Source organism: Siniperca chuatsi, linkage group LG3 (assembly GCF_020085105.1).
Source record: "Siniperca chuatsi isolate FFG_IHB_CAS linkage group LG3, ASM2008510v1, whole genome shotgun sequence".
Lineage (NCBI taxonomy): Eukaryota > Metazoa > Chordata > Actinopteri > Centrarchiformes > Sinipercidae > Siniperca > Siniperca chuatsi.
Genome location: NC_058044.1, coordinates 15,895,721 through 15,919,978, shown reverse-complemented (window position 1 = coordinate 15,919,978; position 24,258 = coordinate 15,895,721). Strand labels below are relative to the sequence as shown.

Here is a 24,258-nt window from a genome sequence, read left to right as displayed (position 1 = left end):
TGTAAATATCTTACTGAATAAAAGATGCATTTACATGTTATAGATATTGACTGATGGATATGCTATGACCTCCCACATACTGTCTTTTCTCTGCTGATCCTGTTTGTGAACCATTTCCATCCAAAAGACCTTATAATCCCTATCGGTCTCTTTGGGGATGTCGGATCAGGTCGGTGCATTGTTTCCCGCAATAATCCTGGCCCTCCAGAGGGAGAGGTCCTCTGCATTATTATGGATATATGAAGAAGACATTTAGTCAGATCCTGGCTTACACTCATGTCTGGAAGTACACAACTCTTAAATAAATTATCCTTTATATCCTTTATATTTAAGAACATTCAGAGCAAGTCTGAGAATGGTGTGTGTGTTTACTTATGAGTGTGTGTATTCAAGTCAATTAATCTGAATGTTTCCGGCAGAAAAATGAATTAGGTCAGATAAGATTAGCAAGCCGAAAAACACTGAGAAAGGAAAAAGGAGAGGCAGTAGGGAGTGAAAGTGTGAGAGATTGAACTATAAACTATGAATAAAAGAGGACAGAAGAAACATGAGAATTTAAGTGAGAAATATGGAGATTTTTAGGGTCAGGGGAGATGCAGGTTCATAAAAAGGTTACAGTGAAACCTAAAATAAGACACAAAAATTAACCCCAGCATCCACTGTAATGGACATCAATATTTGTTGCTCCCAGCCACTGAGAAGGAACTGTTTTAATATTTGGCCTAGAAACTAAGCAGCCTAGCTTCTATTCAACCAATAAATAATCATTTTGACATATAAGTTGCAAGGAAGACATGACTTTTTCACCTTTTAAATATTAATTTATATTCATACATATCTCACTTCAACTAAGTATAACATAACCATACTAAATCAATCATATTAATAGTTCATTTGCAGGTTTCTTCAATCTTGACAACACAGGATTTTACAAACTTAACATCCATTCCAATGCACATCAGGTCTTTTTTAATAGTAATTTTAGATTATTTCAAGTTAATATTCAAGTTATAAAATGCAATAGTATTTCACTAAGTATGCAGTTACAGAGGCTATTGGTTATTGTAGGCCATTAACAGCCATGCGTGCTACATTTGAGATGCTTCCAGATGAATTCACTCAACATCTAAACCATATTACACATATGTTGTGACATATAATAAAGACATCAGCTTACATAAAAAAATTGATTCAACCTCATTTCTACATGGGACAAGGTTAAGGCAAAACAGTGGAAACAAATAGCTCTGAAGGGTTTAAATTAAGGACCTTGGATTAAGATGAAAAACACATGGGAACACCACAATTACTTATCAAAAGACTTTATTAATAAGAAGTAAATATTTCCAGTAGACGTCCACATGTGGTCGGTACAGCTGGGAGTGCACAGCTGGCTGCCGGTTCTCATTCCTGCTGCTGCGTGAAGCAGTTGAATTATTAGTGAGAGGCGTCAGGATGCCTGTCACCCCACTCTCACAGTGTCCTTCTAACCTCTAAAAATAGATCAGAGAGAGAGACACACTCAGAGAGTAAAGAGTAGTCATGGTTTGTACTGTGCTGGTCAGAAAATGATCCTGATACATTCAAGAAGACAGTGAACTGAACCACTGGCAGAAATCAGATATCAGACTACATTCATTAAGTTGTAACTAAGTACATTTACCCAAGTACTGTTCTTAAGTACAATTTTGAATGCATGACTTTCACTTGTAACAGAGTATTTCTACACTGTGGTATTGCTACTTTTACTTAAGTAAAAGATCTGAGTACTGCTTCCACAACCAATTAGGAGACAGGACAGCATATTGTCATGGAATGTCCAAAATTTGGCAACAGTAAAAATAACATTCGACCACTATAGTTGATGATTAGCTCAAACCGTAAACTTTGCTCTCACATGACCATGGCAAATATATGTTCACTGCCTATTCCAACTGCAAGGTGGAGCACTTTCAACCCAGGACAGAATCTATAACACAGGCTCACAATTTGCAGTTTTATTAAGGTAACACCGAAAGTTGACTTGTTTTCAAAATTTGGGTTTTGTTCAGGTTTTATTGTTTAAGGGCACATTGATGAGAATTTGCAGTCGAGAATGCGTTAAGAAGTATTTCTTCAAAGTCATCAGTTTTGCTGCTTCACTGACTAGAAATGGCACTTGCAGATAACATGATATCATTCAGGCTATTAGAAAATAGTGGAGCAATTAAAAAATTGCTCTACTGCAAAAATAATCTATTTTTGATATCCATCTTCATTATCCTGTTGATTTACTAGCAAATCTGCAGATCTTTTGTCATTCATTTGTAAAAAAAAATAAAAGATAAAAAAAAAATGTATCTGCAGGTATGTGACATAAGGAAGTTTCTCATAGAAAAAATGTTTGATGTGATCTTTTAGTGTTTGGATATTGTTTTTAATAGTATGTTTTGATGATTATAGGATGTTTGCTGAATCTTAAAAGGTCTTAAAAGGTTGAGAATTGAGAATTTGATTTCTGTGTTTGGTTCAGGCATTAAGACTGTTGTATGAGGGATTTCATTATTCTTTTGTTGGATATATATTTTAAACCTCCTGTTTTTTCAAAGCAAATTTGTATAATACAGAATATTTGAATGCCAATGATACAGTCAACACAGCCTTTTTGTAGTTAAAACTCCTGTAAATTGTTCACCCTCGGATTTATAGAGCATGGAGTAATTTGTTATTCTCCACCAAAACCTCTAGAGACTATATAATTTACACCTCGCTTCTTTCTCAGTTGCTGAGACCAGCTTCATTGTCAGTGAGACATAGAATGAATAAGGAAATACAAGAAATGCAAAGTAAAACACAACACAAAAATATTTTTACTAATTTTCTAAACTGTTATATATAACAACTTACTATCTTACTACGACTTACTAATGAAGTGTTGTGTCAAGTGTGTATGGGATAACATATGGTATCTTTAATATATTTGATATGTTTTTTCACAGAGATGTTGCACCATATAGTTTTGCTATTGGCGGTTTTTGTGTCAGTGGATCATGTGTGCTTTGCAGCTGCTGCTTCTTCACAAATAGGTAATACATTAGGTATTGTATTAGGTAATACAACACACACACACACATACAAATTCCTATTATGGTCATTCACTGTACTTTCCCACAACACTGCTAACTGTCTTATTTTAATGAAACTGGCTTCATTTTCAGTAAATGAGGAGGTTACCCACACAGAAACCACAAAGGATGTTGCGACGACTCAGAATCTCATCGAGACAAACTTTGAACATTTGGAGAAATTAAGGAACAGGTCCAGATATGTTGCAAGGAGCTGTAAGGAGATCAGGGAGAGATATAGTGAACAAGAAGGTAAATGTTTCTTCTGACAGTACTTTCAAATTTAACAAATGTAATTCATCAACACTCTTTCATTAATTCAATGTGTTGCAAGTCTCTCAAAAACATATATATTTAATGATAATAAAGATTTTCCCTCATTAACACTAACTATAATATTTCCAGATGGGTTGTACTACCTGACCACTGCTAATGGCATGGTCTATCAGACTTTCTGTGATATGACCACTGCGGGAGGCGGCTGGACACTGGTGGCGAGTGTCCATGAGAACAGCATTTATGGAAGGTGCACAGTGGGCGACCGCTGGTCGAGCCAGCAGGGCAACAATGCTAACCTGCCAGATGGAGATGGGACCTGGTCCAACAGAAACACCTTTGGAACAGCAGAGGGCGCCACCTCAGATGATTTTAAGGTACAGAAACAACTTGACAGTCACAGGAATACAGAGGTGGAAAGTAACTAAGTACATTTACTCAAGTACTGTATTTAAGTGCAAATTTGAGGCACTTACTTACGTGAGTAAATGTATTTTGATCTACTTTCTACTTCCACTACAATTCAGAGGGAAATATTGTACTTTTTACTCAACTACATTTACTGCTTTACTGGTTTGGAATTTGAGCTATATTGCCACTGCATACATTTTTTAAAATCATACTTTATTTTAACAGCTGTTACCAAACATGGTGCCTCCATAGTATTTTGAATGGGACACAAATTGGTGTACAGAAATCTATGACTAATCACATTCCGTGATGCTAGAGGGTTAATTAACTACGTGAAAAAGACAGATATTGATAGGTGAGTGCTCTACAGACAGACCTATGCACACATCTGCTATAACAGCAGTCAATATTTGTTACCCTCTCTATTTCTATGGGATCACATCTTTGCGGTTAAACTTTGTGACCCTATCTAAATACTATGGAGGCACCATTTTTGGTTAGAGCTGCTATTGAAATAAGGCATGTGATCAAGTATGATACAAATGTTTGCTGTTGCATTATAGTTCCTTCTTGGGTCACAGAATTTGGTGCAACACCGGTAATGGTCAAGTTACATTTGTCTTTTTATTTGTCAATAAAAATTAAAGGTCAGAGGAGGAAAAATTAGCAAAATGAGCAAATCTACCTGATGCAAAAGAAGTTAACTGTGATCTAAACCACAATGAGAGTCATGACAATAGTGTGTACACTGTGACAGAATCCAGGTTACTATGATATAGTAGCAGAAGACATGTCTGTGTGGCATGTTCCCAACAACTTCCCGCTGGAGCACTGGAACCTGGCAGCCATCCTCCGCTACCACACTGACAGCCGCTTTCTCCGCCTGTATGGAGGGAACCTATTTCAGCTCTTCAAGGTAACTTAGTAGTGTGGTGATGTTAAGTTATAACTTAGATAACAAATGCATAAGGTATAGAATATAATAATAATACAATAACGATTAACTACACAAGCAAACCTGCAGTTTTACAGGTACATGCCCTCATGACTGAAGACAAAATTGTGTCACATTCTTCCAGCAATATCCAGTGAGATACGACATTGGCTCCTTTAACAACAGAGGGCCAGCTATTCCCATTGTGTATGACCATGGAGACAGAGAGTCCACCAAAATGTTATATGGACCCAATCCAAGAGGTAAAAAGCTCATGTAGCAAGAGGGAAATGGAGATAATAAAGAGCTTTTTCTCCATCATGGGTGGATGTGGATATCAATCTGGATTGGTGCTTGGGGCCATTAAAGTGTAATTATTCATTTTATCACATTTTCCAAAAATATTTACTGATATAAGTTAACTACAAAAATGGTAATTATTAAATATTCAATAAACTTTCAAGGTTAAAGGTTATCATTGGATTCTAAAACGAGAAAGAAATTAACTATCTAAACCAAATGCTGCTGTTAGCAAGCTAGCCTTTGAGAAACTCACTGTTTATTTCTGTTCATATGCAAGTGGAGACTGAACCAGGTTTCATCACATTCAGAGCAATAAACAATGAACGTTCAGCCATGGCTATCTGCTCCGGCGTCAAGCCGATCACTGGATACAACACTGAACATGTGAGTCTGAATCCATCATCACATTTCTGCTGTCAGTCAACACAGCAAATGATACACAGTGTAATAATCCTGTTGTTTTGTGTGTCTGCAGTACTGTATAGGAGGAGGTGGATATTTCCACCCTGACCAGTGTGGGGACTTCCCATCATTTGACTGGGACAGACTGGGAAGGGAGCAAGGCTGGAGCGCTTCCAAAGAGATGACTGAGGCTGCTGTTTTACTGTTCTACCGCTGAGAAGATTATTTGCTCATGTAGTTTATGATGATAGAATATGGCATGACAGTCTAGTCAACAATCCCACTTGTAGCCATTTAGAAGTCAGTGCAGGTTTATTTGAATAGCTCTTAACCACAGCACGTCTCATGTTACAGAGAACGAGCCTTGTGTTTCTGCTTGTGTCATTGACCATAAAGAACAGACCAGAAATTTCAGTAAAATACTTGTTTGTAATTAAGCCACACACCAGCAGGTGGAGTTATTTAACTGCATATTGAAATAAAATATTTTGCATTTTGGAAACTTTTTTAATGTCTTTAGCACCTTCAGCATGTTTGCAGTTGCTCAAAGCCACCCTCTGTGGTATACTCTCTGTCCACTGACATGTATTAAACACAAAAGATCATTTTAGCTCAAAAATCTCTTTCTCCTTCAGCTGAAGATTGCACCATCTCAGCGAGTGAAGTTGGTGTAGCGGTTACATCAGCTGAGACTGAGGCTGATGTAATGACATGATGCACATGACAAATGCCAATTTCCTTCGATCACACTGACTGTGTGGAGGTAGAGTATATATGTTCAGTACTGTATAGTTTTGTACATGATGACTTACACATACATACACATACACTGACCTTTCATCAAATGGCTGCTAGACTCATCCATGTTTGACATGATGGAGTTTCCATCCACATCAATAACATTTTTTGTCTCTGTATATTTCATTTATTAGTTGAATTTAATGAAAGTTTCTCAATCAATTATTCATTTAATTATTATTAAATTATTAAATTATTTAAAATATGTTTTTAATGTCCCATGATGGACTGGACACTGTTCCAGCTTTTCCACTGTGGCACACCTGGCTCTCAGGCCATGACAAAGAAAGGAAGGTTGTATGAGGGACATCAAATAATTGAATTTGTTCACAATAATAATAATAATAACAAAATATACTAACTCAGTGTGTGTGTAATGGTTAATCATTAGATCAATGGTGTCTGTGAGTGGAAGTGTGAATATGCTTTTTTGTAAGTGAAACTCGTGTAAATTGTTTACCTACAGATTTACTGTATATGGCATACAGTACTGTTTAATTCTCAAACAAAACCACTGGTGAATAAATCATCATCAATCCACCTCACTTCTTTCTCAACTACTAAGACCCGCTTCATTATCTCTGAGATACTGATTTGATAAAGGAAATACAACAAACATGAAGTAAAACACAACACAGAAAACATCATCAAACCCCAAACTCATATTCTGCTTCAGTGACTTTATTTGCATGAGTAGCAAATATTATCTAAAGATGATGAGCCAGTGCAGGAACATTCATTGGCATTGCCCCTTTAGTACAATGTATTAGGACACCTAGAACACTTCAGAGCAATTGCTTTTGATAATAGTGACAAAAAGTAGTAATTCTTGCAACATACTGTTGTTACCAGTAACCCACGTCCCTACAAATCATTTGGCTAATTTGTGACAGTTAGTAAGCCAATGGGGGGGCAAAATGTAAAGTGCAGACAGGATCTGAAACTATGAGTTAGAACAAGATAACAGAAGACCTTTGGGATCATTATGACTATATTTTAGCATATTTTCATTCAATGTTTTCTTTATCTGAGTGGTGTTTCGGTAAGTAATATAATAAATGTTGATGAAATATTAATCAGTTTGCACTTTGAACCTTGAGATGTCAACCATGACTCATAAACAAGAACATATATAGTTGTGAAGATCAAGAATGAACCACAACACATCTTACAGCGATCAACACAGGTAGGAAATTTTTATTATAAAGATAGGCGCACTGGGGACGGGGATATGAGAACTTAGTAATGCAGTGCTGTTCAGTCTTAATGTACTGTTAGAGTTATGTGGATGGTTGTTCCTCTCTCCACATCTCTTAATTTATATTTCTAAATTATGGATAACAAATTGATGCTGGTTCTAAGACCTGTCAGAATTTCTTTAATCTCTTGAAAAAAATAGTTTTTGTCTTCTGAACAGTTTAACACTGGAAGGAATATTAACAATATTTAACAGCGGGAGAATGGTGCTCTAGCAAATTTCTGATTTTGGTAGATAGATTTGTCAGGTTTGAATTACTTTGTGTGTGTATGGGATAACAAACTTTGTACTAATAGGTACAAATATGCTTCTTTAATGTTTAAATTTATTTGATATGTTTTTTTTTTCAGACATGTTATACCATATACTTTTGTTTTTGGTGGTTTTGGTGTTGGTGGAACATGCTTCCTTTGCAGCTGCTGCGTTACAAATAGGTAAAATGTAACACATACTACATATGCTCATGCACTGTGCTTTCCTACCGTACATCACTGCTATCTAACTTTCTTATTTTGTAAAATTTGGCTTTACGTTTAGTAAATGAAGAGCTCATCCACACAGAAGCCATCAGGGATGTTGAGATAACTCAGAACCTCACCAGGACAAACTTTGAACGTTTGGAGAAACTGAGCAACAGATCCAGATATGTTGCAAGGAGCTGTAAAGAGATCAGGGACAGATATAATGAACAAGAAGGTAAGGAGTGTTAGCCTGCAGGAGATGTTTCTCTATGCAATACTCTGACATTAGACAAATGTACTTCTAATGGAATGGAACATTTAAAGTCTTTAAATAATTCAATGTGTTGCAGTCCCCTAAAGTGTATATTTTGAACAAATATTTTGGGAGACAACTCGACAACTGATGACCAATAAATCAAAACAAAGGTGGGTATTTTCCCTCATTAACACTAACTATAATATTTCCAGATGGGTTGTACTACCTGACCACTGCTAATGGCATGGTCTATCAGACTTTCTGTGATATGACCACTGCGGGAGGCGGCTGGACACTGGTGGCGAGTGTCCATGAGAACAGCATTTATGGAAGGTGCACAGTGGGCGACCGCTGGTCGAGCCAGCAGGGCAACAATGCTAACCTGCCAGATGGAGATGGGACCTGGTCCAACAGAAACACCTTTGGAACAGCAGAGGGCGCCACCTCAGATGATTTTAAGGTACAGAAACAACTTGACAGTCACAGGAATACAGAGGTGGAAAGTAACTAAGTACATTTACTCAAGTACTGTATTTAAGTGCAAATTTGAGGCACTTACTTACGTGAGTAAATGTATTTTGATCTACTTTCTACTTCCACTACAATTCAGAGGGAAATATTGTACTTTTTACTCAACTACATTTACTGCTTTACTGGTTTGGAATTTGAGCTATATTGCCACTGCATACATTTTTTAAAATCATACTTTATTTTAACAGCTGTTACCAAACATGGTGCCTCCATAGTATTTTGAATGGGACACAAATTGGTGTACAGAAATCTATGACTAATCACATTCCGTGATGCTAGAGGGTTAATTAACTACGTGAAAAAGACAGATATTGATAGGTGAGTGCTCTACAGACAGACCTATGCACACATCTGCTATAACAGCAGTCAATATTTGTTACCCTCTCTATTTCTATGGGATCACATCTTTGCGGTTAAACTTTGTGACCCTATCTAAATACTATGGAGGCACCATTTTTGGTTAGAGCTGCTATTGAAATAAGGCATGTGATCAAGTATGATACAAATGTTTGCTGTTGCATTATAGTTCCTTCTTGGGTCACAGAATTTGGTGCAACACCGGTAATGGTCAAGTTACATTTGTCTTTTTATTTGTCAATAAAAATTAAAGGTCAGAGGAGGAAAAATTAGCAAAATGAGCAAATCTACCTGATGCAAAAGAAGTTAACTGTGATCTAAACCACAATGAGAGTCATGACAATAGTGTGTACACTGTGACAGAATCCAGGTTACTATGATATAGTAGCAGAAGACATGTCTGTGTGGCATGTTCCCAACAACTTCCCGCTGGAGCACTGGAACCTGGCAGCCATCCTCCGCTACCACACTGACAGCCGCTTTCTCCGCCTGTATGGAGGGAACCTATTTCAGCTCTTCAAGGTAACTTAGTAGTGTGGTGATGTTAAGTTATAACTTAGATAACAAATGCATAAGGTATAGAATATAATAATAATACAATAACGATTAACTACACAAGCAAACCTGCAGTTTTACAGGTACATGCCCTCATGACTGAAGACAAAATTGTGTCACATTCTTCCAGCAATATCCAGTGAGATACGACATTGGCTCCTTTAACAACAGAGGGCCAGCTATTCCCATTGTGTATGACCATGGAGACAGAGAGTCCACCAAAATGTTATATGGACCCAATCCAAGAGGTAAAAAGCTCATGTAGCAAGAGGGAAATGGAGATAATAAAGAGCTTTTTCTCCATCATGGGTGGATGTGGATATCAATCTGGATTGGTGCTTGGGGCCATTAAAGTGTAATTATTCATTTTATCACATTTTCCAAAAATATTTACTGATATAAGTTAACTACAAAAATGGTAATTATTAAATATTCAATAAACTTTCAAGGTTAAAGGTTATCATTGGATTCTAAAACGAGAAAGAAATTAACTATCTAAACCAAATGCTGCTGTTAGCAAGCTAGCCTTTGAGAAACTCACTGTTTATTTCTGTTCATATGCAAGTGGAGACTGAACCAGGTTTCATCACATTCAGAGCAATAAACAATGAACGTTCAGCCATGGCTATCTGCTCCGGCGTCAAGCCGATCACTGGATACAACACTGAACATGTGAGTCTGAATCCATCATCACATTTCTGCTGTCAGTCAACACAGCAAATGATACACAGTGTAATAATCCTGTTGTTTTGTGTGTCTGCAGTACTGTATAGGAGGAGGTGGATATTTCCACCCTGACCAGTGTGGGGACTTCCCATCATTTGACTGGGACAGACTGGGAAGGGAGCAAGGCTGGAGCGCTTCCAAAGAGATGACTGAGGCTGCTGTTTTACTGTTCTACCGCTGAGAAGATTATTTGCTCATGTAGTTTATGATGATAGAATATGGCATGACAGTCTAGTCAACAATCCCACTTGTAGCCATTTAGAAGTCAGTGCAGGTTTATTTGAATAGCTCTTAACCACAGCACGTCTCATGTTACAGAGAACGAGCCTTGTGTTTCTGCTAACAAAAGTAATATATATTATATATATATATATATATTACAGTAAACATTAATTTGTGATTAAGTTCCAGTAGATGGCGTTATTGAACTGCATATTCAAATAAAACCAAACAAAACATTTAACATTGGGCTTGTTGGATGGTTTTTTTTGGCCTTTTTTTTTTGCTTTATGATGGACAGTAGAGAGATGAAAGGAGATGAGAGAGAGCAACAAAGGTCCCTGGCCAGACATGAACCCGGGATGTTGCAGTTCATGGAGTTGAGTGTCTTTGTCTCCTATATGTGTGTTTGCAGCTGCTCAAAGCCACTTGCTTTTGCATCCTGTCTCTCCATTGAGATGCTCTTTAAGAACCCTCAACTGAAGACTGTGGCCGTCTGTCTGATCACAGTGATCCTGTGATGTCCTGTGTGCCATAATATCTCCCCAAAACTATCCACATAGACCTTAACTCTGATGGGCAGGCCTTCGATTTGAGAGTGCAGTTGGTTTAGAGGTCACCTAGCTTTAAGAATCAAAGGCAGGTGTGTAAACTGTTTTCGAGCAGCCTGCACATGACACTTGCTAATTTCCTTTGACCACACTGGCTGTCGGCAGGGTACAGTCAGTTTTGTCCACGAAGGTTAGATTGACACTAGAGGTATAATATGTGGCACATATGTTGGCTATTATCAAATATCAGCTCGTCTCATCCAAGTTTGGCATGATGAAGTTTCCACCCAGACCAATGACGTTTTTCTTATCGTTGTACATTTTATTTATTATTTCAATTCATTTCTTTCTTTCTATTCATTTTTTGAAAAGTGCTTCTAATTATGGCTTTAGTGGACCATGGTGTTTTCTGCAACAGCACAAATGAATTTCTCTTGAAAATAGCAAATTTGTATAATTTTGGGCAAAAATACATACGTATTAAGTATAGTTTGTTTTTAAGACACTGAGTGTTGGTGCAAAAATATCATCACTTTTTACTTGTAATACAAAAACAATAAAAATGTTTCTCTACATATTTTATTGTCGACAAATCCCATGAAAAGATCAAAACCAACAATGTGTTCTTCCCTACCTTGTCTGTGGCTCTCAGCACCAAGTTGATTTGTTCCTGCTGAAGATGTAAAACTTTAAAAATGCGTCACAAATATATAGTTTCATTCATAAATAAGGGCAAAATAATTTATAAAAAAAATTAAACAGCTGGGCACTGTAGTTTTTAGAAAATGTCACTCAAACAGCACCAATTAGTGCATTTCTTGGGGACTATTTAAAGTTGTGGATTAATACACATTTGGTATGCTAACGAGTGTATGCAGCAACAGTATTAACTCAAAGTAAATGACAGTTCCCGTGTTTATCGTAATGAATAAACATGCACCCAGTGCAACAGTGGGCCTTATTGGTGTGTTTTTAATAGTTTTGGGACAACAATGGAGGTTTGTGACACAAGAAATAAACTGTATCAGGCTTTGGCTACACAGACAACAAGTGGGGTCAATGACTTGTTGTTTTTGTTCTTTTCATGGAATTTGTTGACAATAAGAAACATACATAATATCACCAGTTTGTTGTACCGTTTAATATAGTGGGACTATAAAAACTGGTCTTACGCTTGGGTGCATGAAATACTAAGGGAGTGTGGAGGAGCATATGAGATCTGGATTAAAAATGTTGCAGAAGAAGGTTAAATGTTTAACTACAGGATAAAGACATATTGCACAGTCCCTGCTGTATTCTCCATTTTAGGCACAGTATATTTAAAGAATAATGGAAGAATACTGTCCACATTATTGTGCTTCAAAACTTTAATTATAACTCTCTTCAGTATATTGAGGGGGAACATTTCTGACTTGGACCTCTTAGTGCGACAAAAAAAAAGCAAAGGTGAGAAGTGTGAGGTAAATATTGTGTTTAATAAACAAACATCAGTCAGGGAACTGACATTAGTCTGGGGATGGAGAACGGGGGAATATAAAGCACAATGCACATGTGTAGAGGTGGGGGGACATATTTATCTGTTACACAAGGTGCCCCCATACAGTAGGAGCAGGAAGTTCTATATAACATACAGATCAGGATCCAAGTCTACGGTACAAAAACTTAGCAGCAACATGTTAACGTCGGAGACCAAGGGGCTAACAAAGTAGTTTCATTTAGAAAAAGTCACAGTATTCTTTAAGCATAAATTTGTTAAAAAGGTAAAAACAGTTCTAAGCATCTTCTAGGGTCAATGCTACTCACAAGATTTGTGTGTGAAATACATAGGTAGGGAAATTATCTATACATTTATACTCTAATATAAAGACCTTCTGGTAATGGCACAGTACAAACTCTCAGGAAACGCGACAAAAATATACAATGTCTTCACGTCACATTTGCAGATTAAATGTAACTAAGGTCTCTGGCAAGCACAATAGTTTCAGTGATCAAAAAACAACTTCTCTTCAACCAAAATAAAGGACACCATTTTGTTAGTTCAGCTATCTTGACAGATTATGTCTTTTTAATACAAAAATAAGGACAAATATAAATTAATATATATTAAAAGAATCAGATTGATACATAGGGGATCTACTGAATAAGTACAGGTATTTATGATACAATAAATACTTGTCATTCATGACTGGGGGGTAGATAAACAGAGAGTAGTGTATTTGACCTGGCAGGTAATATGTATAACTTCTACAGGTGAGAGCATTTGTATGTGTGTGTATGTTTGTGTGTGTTTGTTGTTCAGTAGCTGTAAAAAATACCACAAGTTTGAGCGCAGCTATGTGTTGGATCGTGCACACAGCCTCAGAGGGTTCAGGAGGTCTGACCTCAGACTACAGTGGTGGTTTCTTGTGTTGTAAGGGGTTATCACTGCCCTCCTTCTCCCCTTAATGCAGCTCCTCCTAGTGGTGAGTCTATGGTACTACCAGTTAAGGTTACTCCTAAAACACACAACTCACAGACAGGAAGCAGGAAGTCTACGGGGGCGGTCAGCCGTCAGTGACCGGTCCGTCCTCCAGGGAAGAGACAGTGTGGCACACCATTGGAGTCATCATGACCAACGAAAAGAAGTAGATGTAAGGAAAAAGTCAACTCTTGTGTTTTGTTTTTTTTTTTTGTCTTTTTCTCCACTTCATAATAAAAAATAAGTCTGTTTTTGTACTTTACAATACAATTCAACATCCCCACCGAGGAAGCATCAATCATCAGTCCAGCACTGACAAGAAAAGAAACTCTTTTTTAGTTGTTTCTCTTGTTTGTTTGTTTTTTTTTGCCTTTTTTAAGGGTTTTTAAAAAAAAAAGAGTGGGTTGTGGTGGTGGGGGGTGGGGGTGGGGGCTGTGGAGGGTGAAGGGTTTTCTCAGGAGGAATCAGGACCTTGGACAAGTGGGACGGGGATCAAGTAAGGCGGGCAGGAACATAAAACATATCTGGAGGGGAGGAAATCTGCCGAGGATGTTGTCTCTTTTTTCTTTTTTTGTTTTTTATGAGGAACACTTTGTACAGCCGCACTTGACCACTTTCTCCACTTCCTGTACGAAAGAAGAGCCGTCAGTGCACTGGAAGGTGTATTTCCTGCGTTTGCTGCGGAGGGGGGTGCAGCAGGTGCCCTGTCCTTCTGCTCCCCCCGGGCAGCTGCCTCGACACTCTAGACGGGAGACCTTCTCCTGGGTTTGGCACGCCGCATAGCCTTGCTGTCTCTGGTAGACATCTCGGACCCGTTCCCCTCGGCAGGCCACCTCTGCATGCATGAGGAGGGAGCAGAAAGGTTACAAGTTATCCACGCTTTTAACTGTTTTGAAGCATCAACGTCACAATGACAGTGATCTTAATGGTGAGGACAACTAAACAATAACTCAACATTATAGAGGACAAAAAGAGGACAGTAAAATGAAACAAAGTGACACCATGAGGGACGCACTGCAAGAATCCCTTGGGTACAACTTCACTACAAAACACTGACCTTAAACCTTGTCAAAAAGATGAACCATGAAACTTAATAAATAAACTATATAAACTAACACTGAATAATTTATCTTTTTATTCAGCAAAAATAACAAGTTAACAAGACATGAATTCTTCTTCATGTACTATCGATATTGGGATACAACCATGCAGCCCACTTTTCAGACTTGTTTCTTGTCAGCTCAAGTTACAAATAGATTGTGTATCTTAAAAATCAAGACCAGTTACCTTTAAAAGAGTTTAATGCTCTTAATACTGCAAATTGAGCCTATCTTGGATAAGAAAAAATAAGATTTTATCATGTTAAAATAAGATATTATGACTGTCAAATTGCTGTGCAGGATTTGTAAGATGAAAAATTACATGGTGCATGAAGTGAAAACAAGTTGAAGCAGGGGCAGTGTGTAGATGGGTTACACTGGAGAGGAAAGTCTCACCTGAGTAATCCCCCTCGAGGGATTAAGAGGAAGCTCAGGAGATGCTGAGTTGAAAGAGCAACGGGTTAGCAGCATTAACGCAGTGACACTAAACACTGTTAGACACACACACACACTGCTGAGAGACTATTGATGAGAAAGTAACAGACAGCAAAGCAGAAGCTTAGAAGAGGTTCTGTTAAGAAAAACATGCTTTAGATTCAAAAGCTTGAATTACATTACAAGCATTAGATATTATTTTTAGAAGAATATGAGGAGTCAGTTTACTGTAAACACAGGTAATAATTTATACACAACGACACACCCAGCGTACATGCGTCTATGTTTTTCTCACCTCTGTCGCACGCCTCTCCTGTATATCCACCGTTACACTCGCAGTATGCCTTGCCCAGGCCCGACACTCTACATTTGCCATGTTTACAGCGAGACAGACTGCAGGGGTTAGCTGCATCCTGGTCCTGCTCATCACATAGTACGCCAGCAAAACCAGGCTGGCAGCGGCAGGAGTAGGAGTAGGAGTTGATTGGAAGGCAGGTACCATGGATACACCTGAGGATAGAGGAGGGAGAGACAGCAAAGATAAAGATGTGGACACATATACAAATCTTCCAACTAAGTCCCTCTTTGGATCCAAAAGCCTATAACCCTGGACAAAAACCTTGTACTCACTGTGGTTTTAAACCCATACCAATACTCTAAGCACCCAATCAGCAACACTTAGACAAAGTGGCACAAAAAACACTCACTTGTTGCCATCACAGGGGTTGTTGACTTGCTGGTCACACACTGTTCCCGTCCAGCCTGGGTGGCAGGTACAGGTGAAGCCACGATGCCCTGTTGGGTGGCAGTCACCTTGGACACAGGCGCCTCTCTGGCAAGGTTGGCAGCCTGGCTCCACCCCGTGACCCAGCCACTGTCTGGTGGTGCTCTGTGCAGTCCCAGAGCCTGAAGCCCCTGGCCCCAGCCCAGCCCCCAGGTCCTGGAGCTTCCCGTTGATGTACAGGTTACGGAGGCAGCCATGGAAGCTGGTGCCGTTGCGTCCACCTGAGCTATGCTGCAGAGACGAGAGACCCCCGGAGACTGTGGCACGTTCTGGCATACCTGGAGGAAGAAAGGAGTGATTAGAGGTACAAAGTGATAAAAGGTCACATAAGAGGATATATTAAAAGACAATAGATTAAATAGTAAAACTAAAATGTCCATGCTAGAGGATCAGATGTGACATAAGATTAAAACATGTCTTACATTCTAGTCCACTGACAGTTTTGAAGACCGGACACAGAAGCTTAACTTAATCGGTTGTAAACCATCAACTGAAAGAATTTAAAATGTTTGCTCTCTTCCTGGTCTCAGTCAGGACACGTACTGCAGTGTGTGGAGAAATCTGCAGAAATCTATCTTTTGCTTGGGTACGCCACTACAGAGAGCAGTAATCAAGCCAGCCAGTGATAAAAGGGTGCATTAGTTTCTCAGTACCTTTCTGTGAGACAAATGGCTGTATTTAATGGCAAAACTCCTAAAATGAATGAAAGGTCATTTTTGTGATAGTTTTTGTGGGCTTCAAATTTCAAATGATGCACATCAAGGTTACTTGTGGTTTGATGTTTTGTGTCAGGGATTTTAAGTTAGTCTTTCTGGGCCTTTGCTCCAATAGAAAACAACCATTTTCTTATTTTTGGCCATCTGCAGGATATTGTGTGATGATCAATGCAGTGATCCAGTAAATATTAAAAAAATGCAACAGCACACAAAGACAAATTTAAGGAGAGCAATTAAAAATCTGCTTTATGTCCCTTTATTATGATATATTTATCACACAAAACCAACAATGTAAATGGGGGCATTATTCAAAAATATATACTAAACATATTCTTATTTCTTTATAATTGTCTTCACGAAGAAAATTATATGCAAATAGTGTCATTTTTTTTACTTTAAAGCTAGATTTAAAGTAGATTTTCCTGCAGTGGAACAATGAAGTATCTATCATGTAATTGTCGTGAGTCATTCACGCAGACACACACACACATAAACACACACACACACACACACACACGCATTGTCCTTACCTCCCAGGTAAAGCGGAGAATCTACGTTGAGTGTGGACTGTTTGCTGATGGAGTTGATGGATTTGGGCTGCCCGCCGTCGATGGACAGAGACAAAGTCTGGTCTGATGCTACCAACTCCACAGCATGGAAGCTGCCATCATTCACTGTCTCCACACTGACAGAGAGAGAATGGAGAGAGTTGGTCTAAACATTTGTATCATCCATCATGTGAAAGTGGCATCACTGAGTGTATGTATGTGTGTGTGTACTGAGTGTACCTGTATATAGCAGAAGGAGGGTAAGAGCCGGTATCGTAGCTGACCCTGAGGCGTCCCCTGTACAGCTCCATGGCAATGTGATCATTGTCTCCTTTATACAACAACACACCACTGTCCTCATCTGTAGCAATCTGAAAACACAGCGGGATGTTTGTGTAAATGACTTTTAGTGAGTAAAAGTACCAGTGCAACAATGTAAAATGACTCCCATTGCAAGTAAAAAGTCATGAACTCCTACTTAAGTATAAGCATCATCAGCAAAATGTACTTAAACCTGCAATAACATTTTTTTGGGGCCACTTGGGGGCAGCAGAAACAAGCTGTTTCACAACATTGACATATCATCACCTCCAATGTCCAACTCAAATCCAGCATCTACTCTCTTTTAGCTCTGTTTTTGGTCTCTACTAGCCCCAGTTTGTGCCTATTAGCATGGGTCACAAGATAGCTACTGGCGAAACTGATGGTTAATGTTACCTCTGTGACCCAAATGTATGCTAATACATGAGATGCACAAACTGGGGATAGGTCACTACCAAGTCCTGAAGGCAATATCTGGCTGTTCAGCTGCTAAATATTCTACTACTGTATGTTCACCAGCTAGCCACTAACTGTGTCTGTCGTGCTGAGTAGGTTGTGTACAGTTGGTTTTTAGAGCTTTTTTCACCGAAAACGACACTATGAGAGTGATGAGAGTGAACCAAAACAGGCCGGACATCTAGACGATGAGCTGAAACTTTCTGTAAAGCTCACACCTGTAGGCTGATGTTGGTCTCTGGTGAGAGGAGACTGGAGGGAAGTTGCAGGTAGGACTCGCGGTTGACAAAGTTGACACTGGCAAGCGTCTCACAGCGCTCGCCCTCGTAGCCGTGGAGACACTGGCAGCGGGGGTCCGTTGCCATGACAACACACTGCGCCCTGTTGAGGCACTCATGGTTGTCACAGGGGCTGGTACGAGGAAGGACCATCGGGGGAGAGAACTCACAGAACAACCCACTGCAACACACACACATATAAGTATGATGGTGATACATTAAGTATGAGATGCAGCTAAGTAATCTGGAACACCAAAGTGCTCCTAATCAGAATGTTCTTAAAAACCTTTCTTTTCCATTAAATGCAGTGTGCTATGAAAATTTACATCTAGAGACTTAAAAGTCACTTGAAACTTCTGTGTGAGTGTGAACACGTTGTCTTTATTTTTGCTTTTCAAAACTGTCAAATTGGGGTCTATATTGGTGCTTTCAAGGGCAATTCAACATCTGAGATTTGAGAGTTGGCAGCCAAAAAGTACAAGCTACACTGTTGGGAAATCAAACCCTGAACACACCAACATAGAGGAGAGTATTTAAAATAATTCCACCACCCAATACATTACCACACAATGATTTGGCAAATATAAAAAAGAAAACCCTACTTTTTGCCACATTAAAGACAATGGTCAAGGAAATGTTGACACTTAAGTCTGGAAAATGTTTTAAAAGACAAAGTCAATATGCACTGCACAATACCATCAAAGATACTGTTGGTCAAGAGAATAGTACTTTGACATGATCAGTATATGTGAGTTCCTGCTGGGATGTTTGTGTTCCTTACCTGTATCCCTCTGGACAGACGCAGGTGTATCCGTTGATGGCGTCAATGCACTGTCCTCCATTCTGACACTTGTTCTCTTCACAGTCATCATAGTCCAGCTCACAGTGCTCACCTACATAGCCTGGAGTGCACTCACACCTAAAATGTACACGCACACAAACACATGCAGAGACAGAAATGCTTGTTGATACTGAACTTTAACCCTCAGATGTTCTTGGTTAAACATACATTATATCTGCCTGTGGGTGGACTGGGTATAACTGCTTGTGTTCAAGACATTTTAACACTAGCAATTCACTTCTGACCCAGACAATCTGGAGGATGTACAACCACATAGTAATAACACACACACACACACACACACACACACACACACACACACACACACACACACACACACACACACAAGCAAGGGAGTGAAACTAAAGCAAGTTTCAGATAAAATCTGCACAGGAAACCTTATGAGGGAGCCCAAATCACACTCCCAACACTCCCCCTCCACACACACGCACTCGCTAACACACACACACACACAAAAACAGCAACTCATTTATTTCAGTGTGAGAAATGTTAGTACTCAAATCCTGCAGGAGAGAAACAAGAAAACACTGCATCTCTGCATATGTGTATGTGCATGGGAAGTGTGTGTGTGCGCACATGCATGTGGGTGTGTGTATTCCACTCACTTGTATCCCTGAGGGGTCAAAATGCACTTTGAGTCGTGCTGACATGGGTTCAGCTCTGGAGCGCAGAAATCCAGTTTCTCTTCACAAAGCTCCCCTAGGAACACACAAACACACACACACACACACACACACACACACACACACACACACACACACACACACACACACAGATTATCTCATCTTTGCATACCATTAACAAAAATAATAAATAAATAAAGTGAAATTATAATATAAAACACCTCAATATTTTCCAACTCCCTCTCAGTGTGTTTCTGCTTGTGCATCTCACTATGATTGAGCATCTCTGTGTGTATCTGCACTGCACGCACAGAAATGTGTGTGTGTCTGTGTTGTATGGGTGTGTATTCTGATGATGGATGACTCTCTTGTGGCCAGGACCAACACAGTTGTTCTGATAAATGATCTCATCTCTGCGAATGTCATATTCCTGATGATATTCCCGTGTGTATCCCGACGTTCCTGAAACTCTGAACTCCAAGCAAATCACTGATGAGGCATCGGGGAATAAACCAATACTCCTGACAGCACAGAGTCCACTCTGGGAATAATTACATTCTCACTCTGGGATCAATGACAATGTGTATGTGAAACGATGGGAGATGTGTTTGTGATTTGGAGCTTCTACTTCTCACTTATTTAGAAGCAGTCATGTTAGCTTAATAGATTCTTATTTTCATATGGAAATCCTCACATACTTTATAATCAAACAGTGGGTGTCTTCTTTTCCCAGTCTATTAGTTTAAGGAATGTTGATTGCATGTGTAAGTGGCTTTAACAAAGAGGACCCAGCTGCCTTTAAGAGAACTGGTGAGTTGTATGTAAAGGTTACCAAGTTAAACTTTCTGTAAAATATGCAAAGTGCCAATAACGGTGGGTGGGACAGTGTGGGTGGATAAAGCTTTTAGGCTCCGATGTTTTATTTGCTGTTTTGTTTCTTATTTTACATTAATATGTCAATTATTTGTACAGATATTTTTGTGCAATTCTGTGTGAATAGTGAGCCAAGCTAATGAAGAGTTGGTCTCACCAGCCTTCTCCTTTAATGTCAAAATCTTTATTATGACACAGTTTACTTTGACTTTAGTGTGGTAATAACATGTATGCATAAAGCAGCAAGCAGAATAACCCCAGATATCTGAGAGGACGAATTACAAACTCAGCGGTCTGTTTGAACATCAAGGACATGCACTGCTAACATGGAGCATGACTGCATACAGCATGTTAAATCTGTGGTGCTGAATATCAAATTTCTGGGGAGCATGGATAAAGCACAGGAAATGAGGGAAGGAAGGAAGGAAGGAAGAAAGGAAGGAGAGAGGGAAGAACAGACTAACCTCTCTCCACCTCATTGGTAGCAGCTGCAACCACAAGAAAACCGACGACAGATGATAGAAAGCAGAGCGAGACAGGAAAAAAAGACACAGGACAGCGAGACATAGAAAGACAGAGAGAGAACACCGCCACAAAGGTTAGCAGTCAGAGATGATTAGCACAGTGCAAAAGCAGACAAACAAGTAGCAACAGACCAGTGTTAGTTAGTGTTACATTTCAGTGGAAAGAGTTCTGAAGTGGGAGGAGCTATTTCGGGTGCCTCTGGTAAAAGTCCCATTTATTTTTTTCATAGACAATATTACGTGACATTACATTGGTACAAAAGATGAATGACTGTGTTAGAAAATATCGGGTTATTTGATGAAAAGTCGAAAGTACAAGCCTGGTTACATAAAAATACTTTGAAGTAGACGTTAACTATGACTCCCAGGGTTCATTTTGGCAAGAAACATCAAATCACGAATCTAGAGATCTAGAGATTGATGTGAAAAACATAATCTGCACCTTAAATCAAGTCAGTTTTAGGGTCAATTTTAAATGAATTCAGCAACTATGGTGGCGTCTTTAGTTCTGAACTATACCAACGAAGTGTTTTGAATTTTGCTACTTTTCAGATTCTACTTTTTCTCCATGCCAACTGCGGTAGAGGCTCATGGGTATTGTAGTATTTTGAGCCGTCTGCCATACCAAATTGACGGACAAACTTGATTTCTCAGAAACAAAGTTGAAATATTTAATACTGGTGGCCATAACATAAACCTATATAGGATGGTTACATTATCCTGGAGGGTCCTGTGTTTCTGTGACAGGTAATATTGACTATGTTGTTCAAGGAAAACATGCGTTACCTGTGTATTCTGGCGAGCACATGCACGTATAGTTGTTGATTCCATCGACGCAGGTGGAGTTGTTCTCACAGTCGTTATCTTCACAGTCATCGATGTTGATCTCACACGTGTCGCCTTCGAAGCCCTCTGGACACACACACCTGAGATCACACGGAAACACACAGATACACACACCCATAAGCAGGTATCAAAGGATAAACACATGTAGGGTCGCATACAGAACATTGTCAACAGAAATCTTTGGGGCCTCTGGATGACAAAGATGCACACACACACACACACATCCACTATCCATGCCTGCAGCTCATAACAGCAGTGTCAGCTCCATCTACATATCCCCAGTAGAGAGTCATTATTCTGTTAACGTGAGCGTGCCTCAACTCTGTAACTACTACTCAGGTTTATTACTGCATACACACACACACACATACACAGAGTGGTATATTATGGGTCTAATAAAGAGCTCTTGCAGCACACACTAGGGTGGATTAATATCTCATTATATTGTCAACGACAGCTCTTCACAATGAATATTCCACCCCCTCCGCTGGAGAAGGAAAAGAAAGCGGCAAAGATGGAAATACAGACATGGAGAGGAAGACTGAAATGAAAACGTATCAGAAAAGATAGACAGAGGGCAGAGAAAGAGACAGAGGGAGAGACACAGGAGGAACTGTGATCTTGGGCTGGTCTAATTGTCTGTGTGGGAGGTTAAAATCTGCCTGGAGTGTGCAGACAAGCCTGATGAACATTGACCCTCCTGTTAATACTAAACAGCCTAATAATGATAAGGCAATTCTCACAGTGGGGCTGTCCAGCTCTGGTCCCCTGAGCCCTTTACCTCCTGTACACTCATTTCCACCTGCCTTTAGTGGTGCAGCAGTATCTTTGATACTTATCTTTGATAATTATCTCCTGAGGGTCCACAGATCACATGCTATGTCCACTAGCGTGTTCTCAATAACCACTGGTTCAATTGTTTATTGGTGTCTAGTATCTGGTAACTGATGTCTGGTGTTCACCACATCTCTTTGTAGATGTTTCTATATGTTTATTTTTAGGTGAACAGAAGCGAATATTCTAGTTTTCTTATGGCCTGGATCTTATTTTTGTAGCTGTGGCCATTGTTCAGATCAGTTATGATAACAATTTACTCCCTTTACTTAATTGCTAAGATCTGAGGGTGCTACAACCACATAACTGATCAGACAGGTTTTACAAAAGTTTCCCGTTTCACCATATTGACTGATCAGTTATTTAGGAGGAACAAAGGTGAGCATGAATGTTTCTTTTTCTTTTAATCTTGCAGAGCTTCGTGCTGGCTCTACTTAAATCTCCTTATTATACAGTACTTGTGCACACACACAGTTTTGCAATGCTATGAACAAAACAGACATTTGGGGTGCTTTCACTTTTGTGGTCACTTCCATACAGGTGGTTTAAATAACTGGTATTTGTTTAAAGCGACTATGTGTAGAATTTGAACATTTCTGACTTAACAGCTCCCTGACAGTAGCATTATAAAAGAAACTGATATCAGTGTGTAAAATTGTTGGAAAGATTCTTTAACATAACCTGTATTGGGATAATAGCCAAAAATAAACAGGTTGGGAAACATTTTTTTTTCTCACCAGAAGTTGCTCCCTTCTCCTTCCTTCAGGTGACAAGTGCCACTGTTCTCGCATGGGTTACTGATACAGGCATGAATGGGCTCCTCACAGTTTTGTCCCTACATGCAAACACAAACACACAAACATTTAGTGCTTTCAAAGAACGACAGCTTCTTATAATTGCCAAATGTTTGCATCTATTTTCTTAGAGATAGGACTCTCTTATCCAGTTGACATTTGAACACTCTCTTCACCCAAAGCCTTCACAAATGTATTCATTAGTCTCATGAAGGAATAGTCTATCTCTGTGTGTACATTTGATAAACCAAAAGGGTCATATTCACTTGCTGAAATGTCTCTGTCCTAACCAAAGACTGGTGTAAAAAGCAGGTGAACACCTGCGAATTACAGGTGTTAAATTGATGACGCTATCTTTTACACCAGTTTGTGGTTGTGTGTATGTGTACCTTAAATCCATAGGGGCAGGTGCAGCGGTAGTAGTGCACAGGGTCATTGGAGCAGGTGCCATCGTTCTTGCAGGGGTTGGACAGGCAGGGCTCACATTTTGCCTGGATACTCATATCTACTGGACCTGTGTGACGCAAACACACCAACCCACACAAAACATACACACCAGAGAGATAATTAGCTTAATATAATGCTCTACATTTAGGGGAGTAAGACGAGTCAGAATACATAGGTTGACATACACACAGACAGCTGTACGTTATCAGGGACCTGC

General features: G+C 39.3%; 3 protein-coding genes across 21 annotated transcripts in view; 2 read left to right on the top strand and 1 right to left on the bottom strand.

The window, feature by feature from the left end:
• The first annotated feature begins 1,866 nt into the window (after positions 1 to 1,866).
• LOC122873850 (intelectin-like) lies at positions 1,867 to 5,932 on the top strand. 4 transcript variants are annotated; one of them, XM_044191115.1, is made up of 8 exons: positions 1,867 to 2,005; positions 2,979 to 3,089; positions 3,198 to 3,356; positions 3,510 to 3,757; positions 4,549 to 4,707; positions 4,871 to 4,988; positions 5,306 to 5,412; positions 5,504 to 5,932. In XM_044191115.1, exons 2-8 carry the CDS (start codon positions 2,981 to 2,983, stop codon positions 5,645 to 5,647), a joined length of 1,044 nt encoding a protein of 347 aa, XP_044047050.1. In that variant the 5' UTR covers positions 1,867 to 2,005; positions 2,979 to 2,980; the 3' UTR covers positions 5,648 to 5,932. The 4 variants fall into 4 exon arrangements, with proteins under 4 accessions (XP_044047050.1, XP_044047051.1, XP_044047049.1 ...); XM_044191116.1 differs by having other exon boundaries at positions 1,868 to 2,005; positions 2,979 to 3,065; XM_044191114.1 differs by lacking the exon at positions 1,867 to 2,005 and adding an exon at positions 2,790 to 2,825 and having other exon boundaries at positions 2,979 to 3,065.
• Positions 5,933 to 7,352: 1,420 nt separating this feature from the next.
• Positions 7,353 to 10,835, top strand: LOC122873851 (intelectin-like). Its single transcript, XM_044191117.1, has 8 exons — positions 7,353 to 7,414; positions 7,837 to 7,920; positions 8,024 to 8,182; positions 8,416 to 8,663; positions 9,455 to 9,613; positions 9,777 to 9,894; positions 10,212 to 10,318; positions 10,410 to 10,835. Exons 2-8 carry the CDS (start codon positions 7,839 to 7,841, stop codon positions 10,551 to 10,553), a joined length of 1,017 nt encoding a protein of 338 aa, XP_044047052.1. The 5' UTR covers positions 7,353 to 7,414; positions 7,837 to 7,838; the 3' UTR covers positions 10,554 to 10,835.
• Positions 10,836 to 12,598: 1,763 nt separating this feature from the next.
• The window catches only part of slit2 (slit homolog 2 (Drosophila)), a 90,186-nt gene continuing 78,526 nt past the window's right edge, over positions 12,599 to 24,258 (bottom strand). For 9 of the 16 annotated variants that reach the window (XM_044191096.1, XM_044191099.1, XM_044191101.1 and 6 more), the window contains 12 exons: positions 23,984 to 24,108; positions 23,538 to 23,635; positions 21,907 to 22,046; positions 21,061 to 21,084; positions 19,706 to 19,799; positions 19,020 to 19,157; positions 18,179 to 18,419; positions 17,424 to 17,554; positions 17,166 to 17,320; positions 15,843 to 16,197; positions 15,431 to 15,645; positions 12,599 to 14,435 (listed from right to left, as the gene is read on the bottom strand). In XM_044191096.1, coding sequence (XP_044047031.1) covers positions 14,179 to 14,435; positions 15,431 to 15,645; positions 15,843 to 16,197; positions 17,166 to 17,320; positions 17,424 to 17,554; positions 18,179 to 18,419; positions 19,020 to 19,157; positions 19,706 to 19,799; positions 21,061 to 21,084; positions 21,907 to 22,046; positions 23,538 to 23,635; positions 23,984 to 24,108 — 1,973 coding nt within the window. In that variant the 3' untranslated portion in view covers positions 12,599 to 14,178. Of the gene's footprint in view, positions 14,436 to 15,096; positions 15,141 to 15,430; positions 15,646 to 15,842; positions 16,198 to 17,165; positions 17,321 to 17,423; positions 17,555 to 18,178; positions 18,420 to 19,019; positions 19,158 to 19,705; positions 19,800 to 21,060; positions 21,085 to 21,906; positions 22,047 to 23,537; positions 23,636 to 23,983; positions 24,109 to 24,258 lie in introns of all 16 variants that reach the window. The other 7 variants (XM_044191100.1, XM_044191106.1, XM_044191107.1 and 4 more) reach the window with 2 other exon arrangements.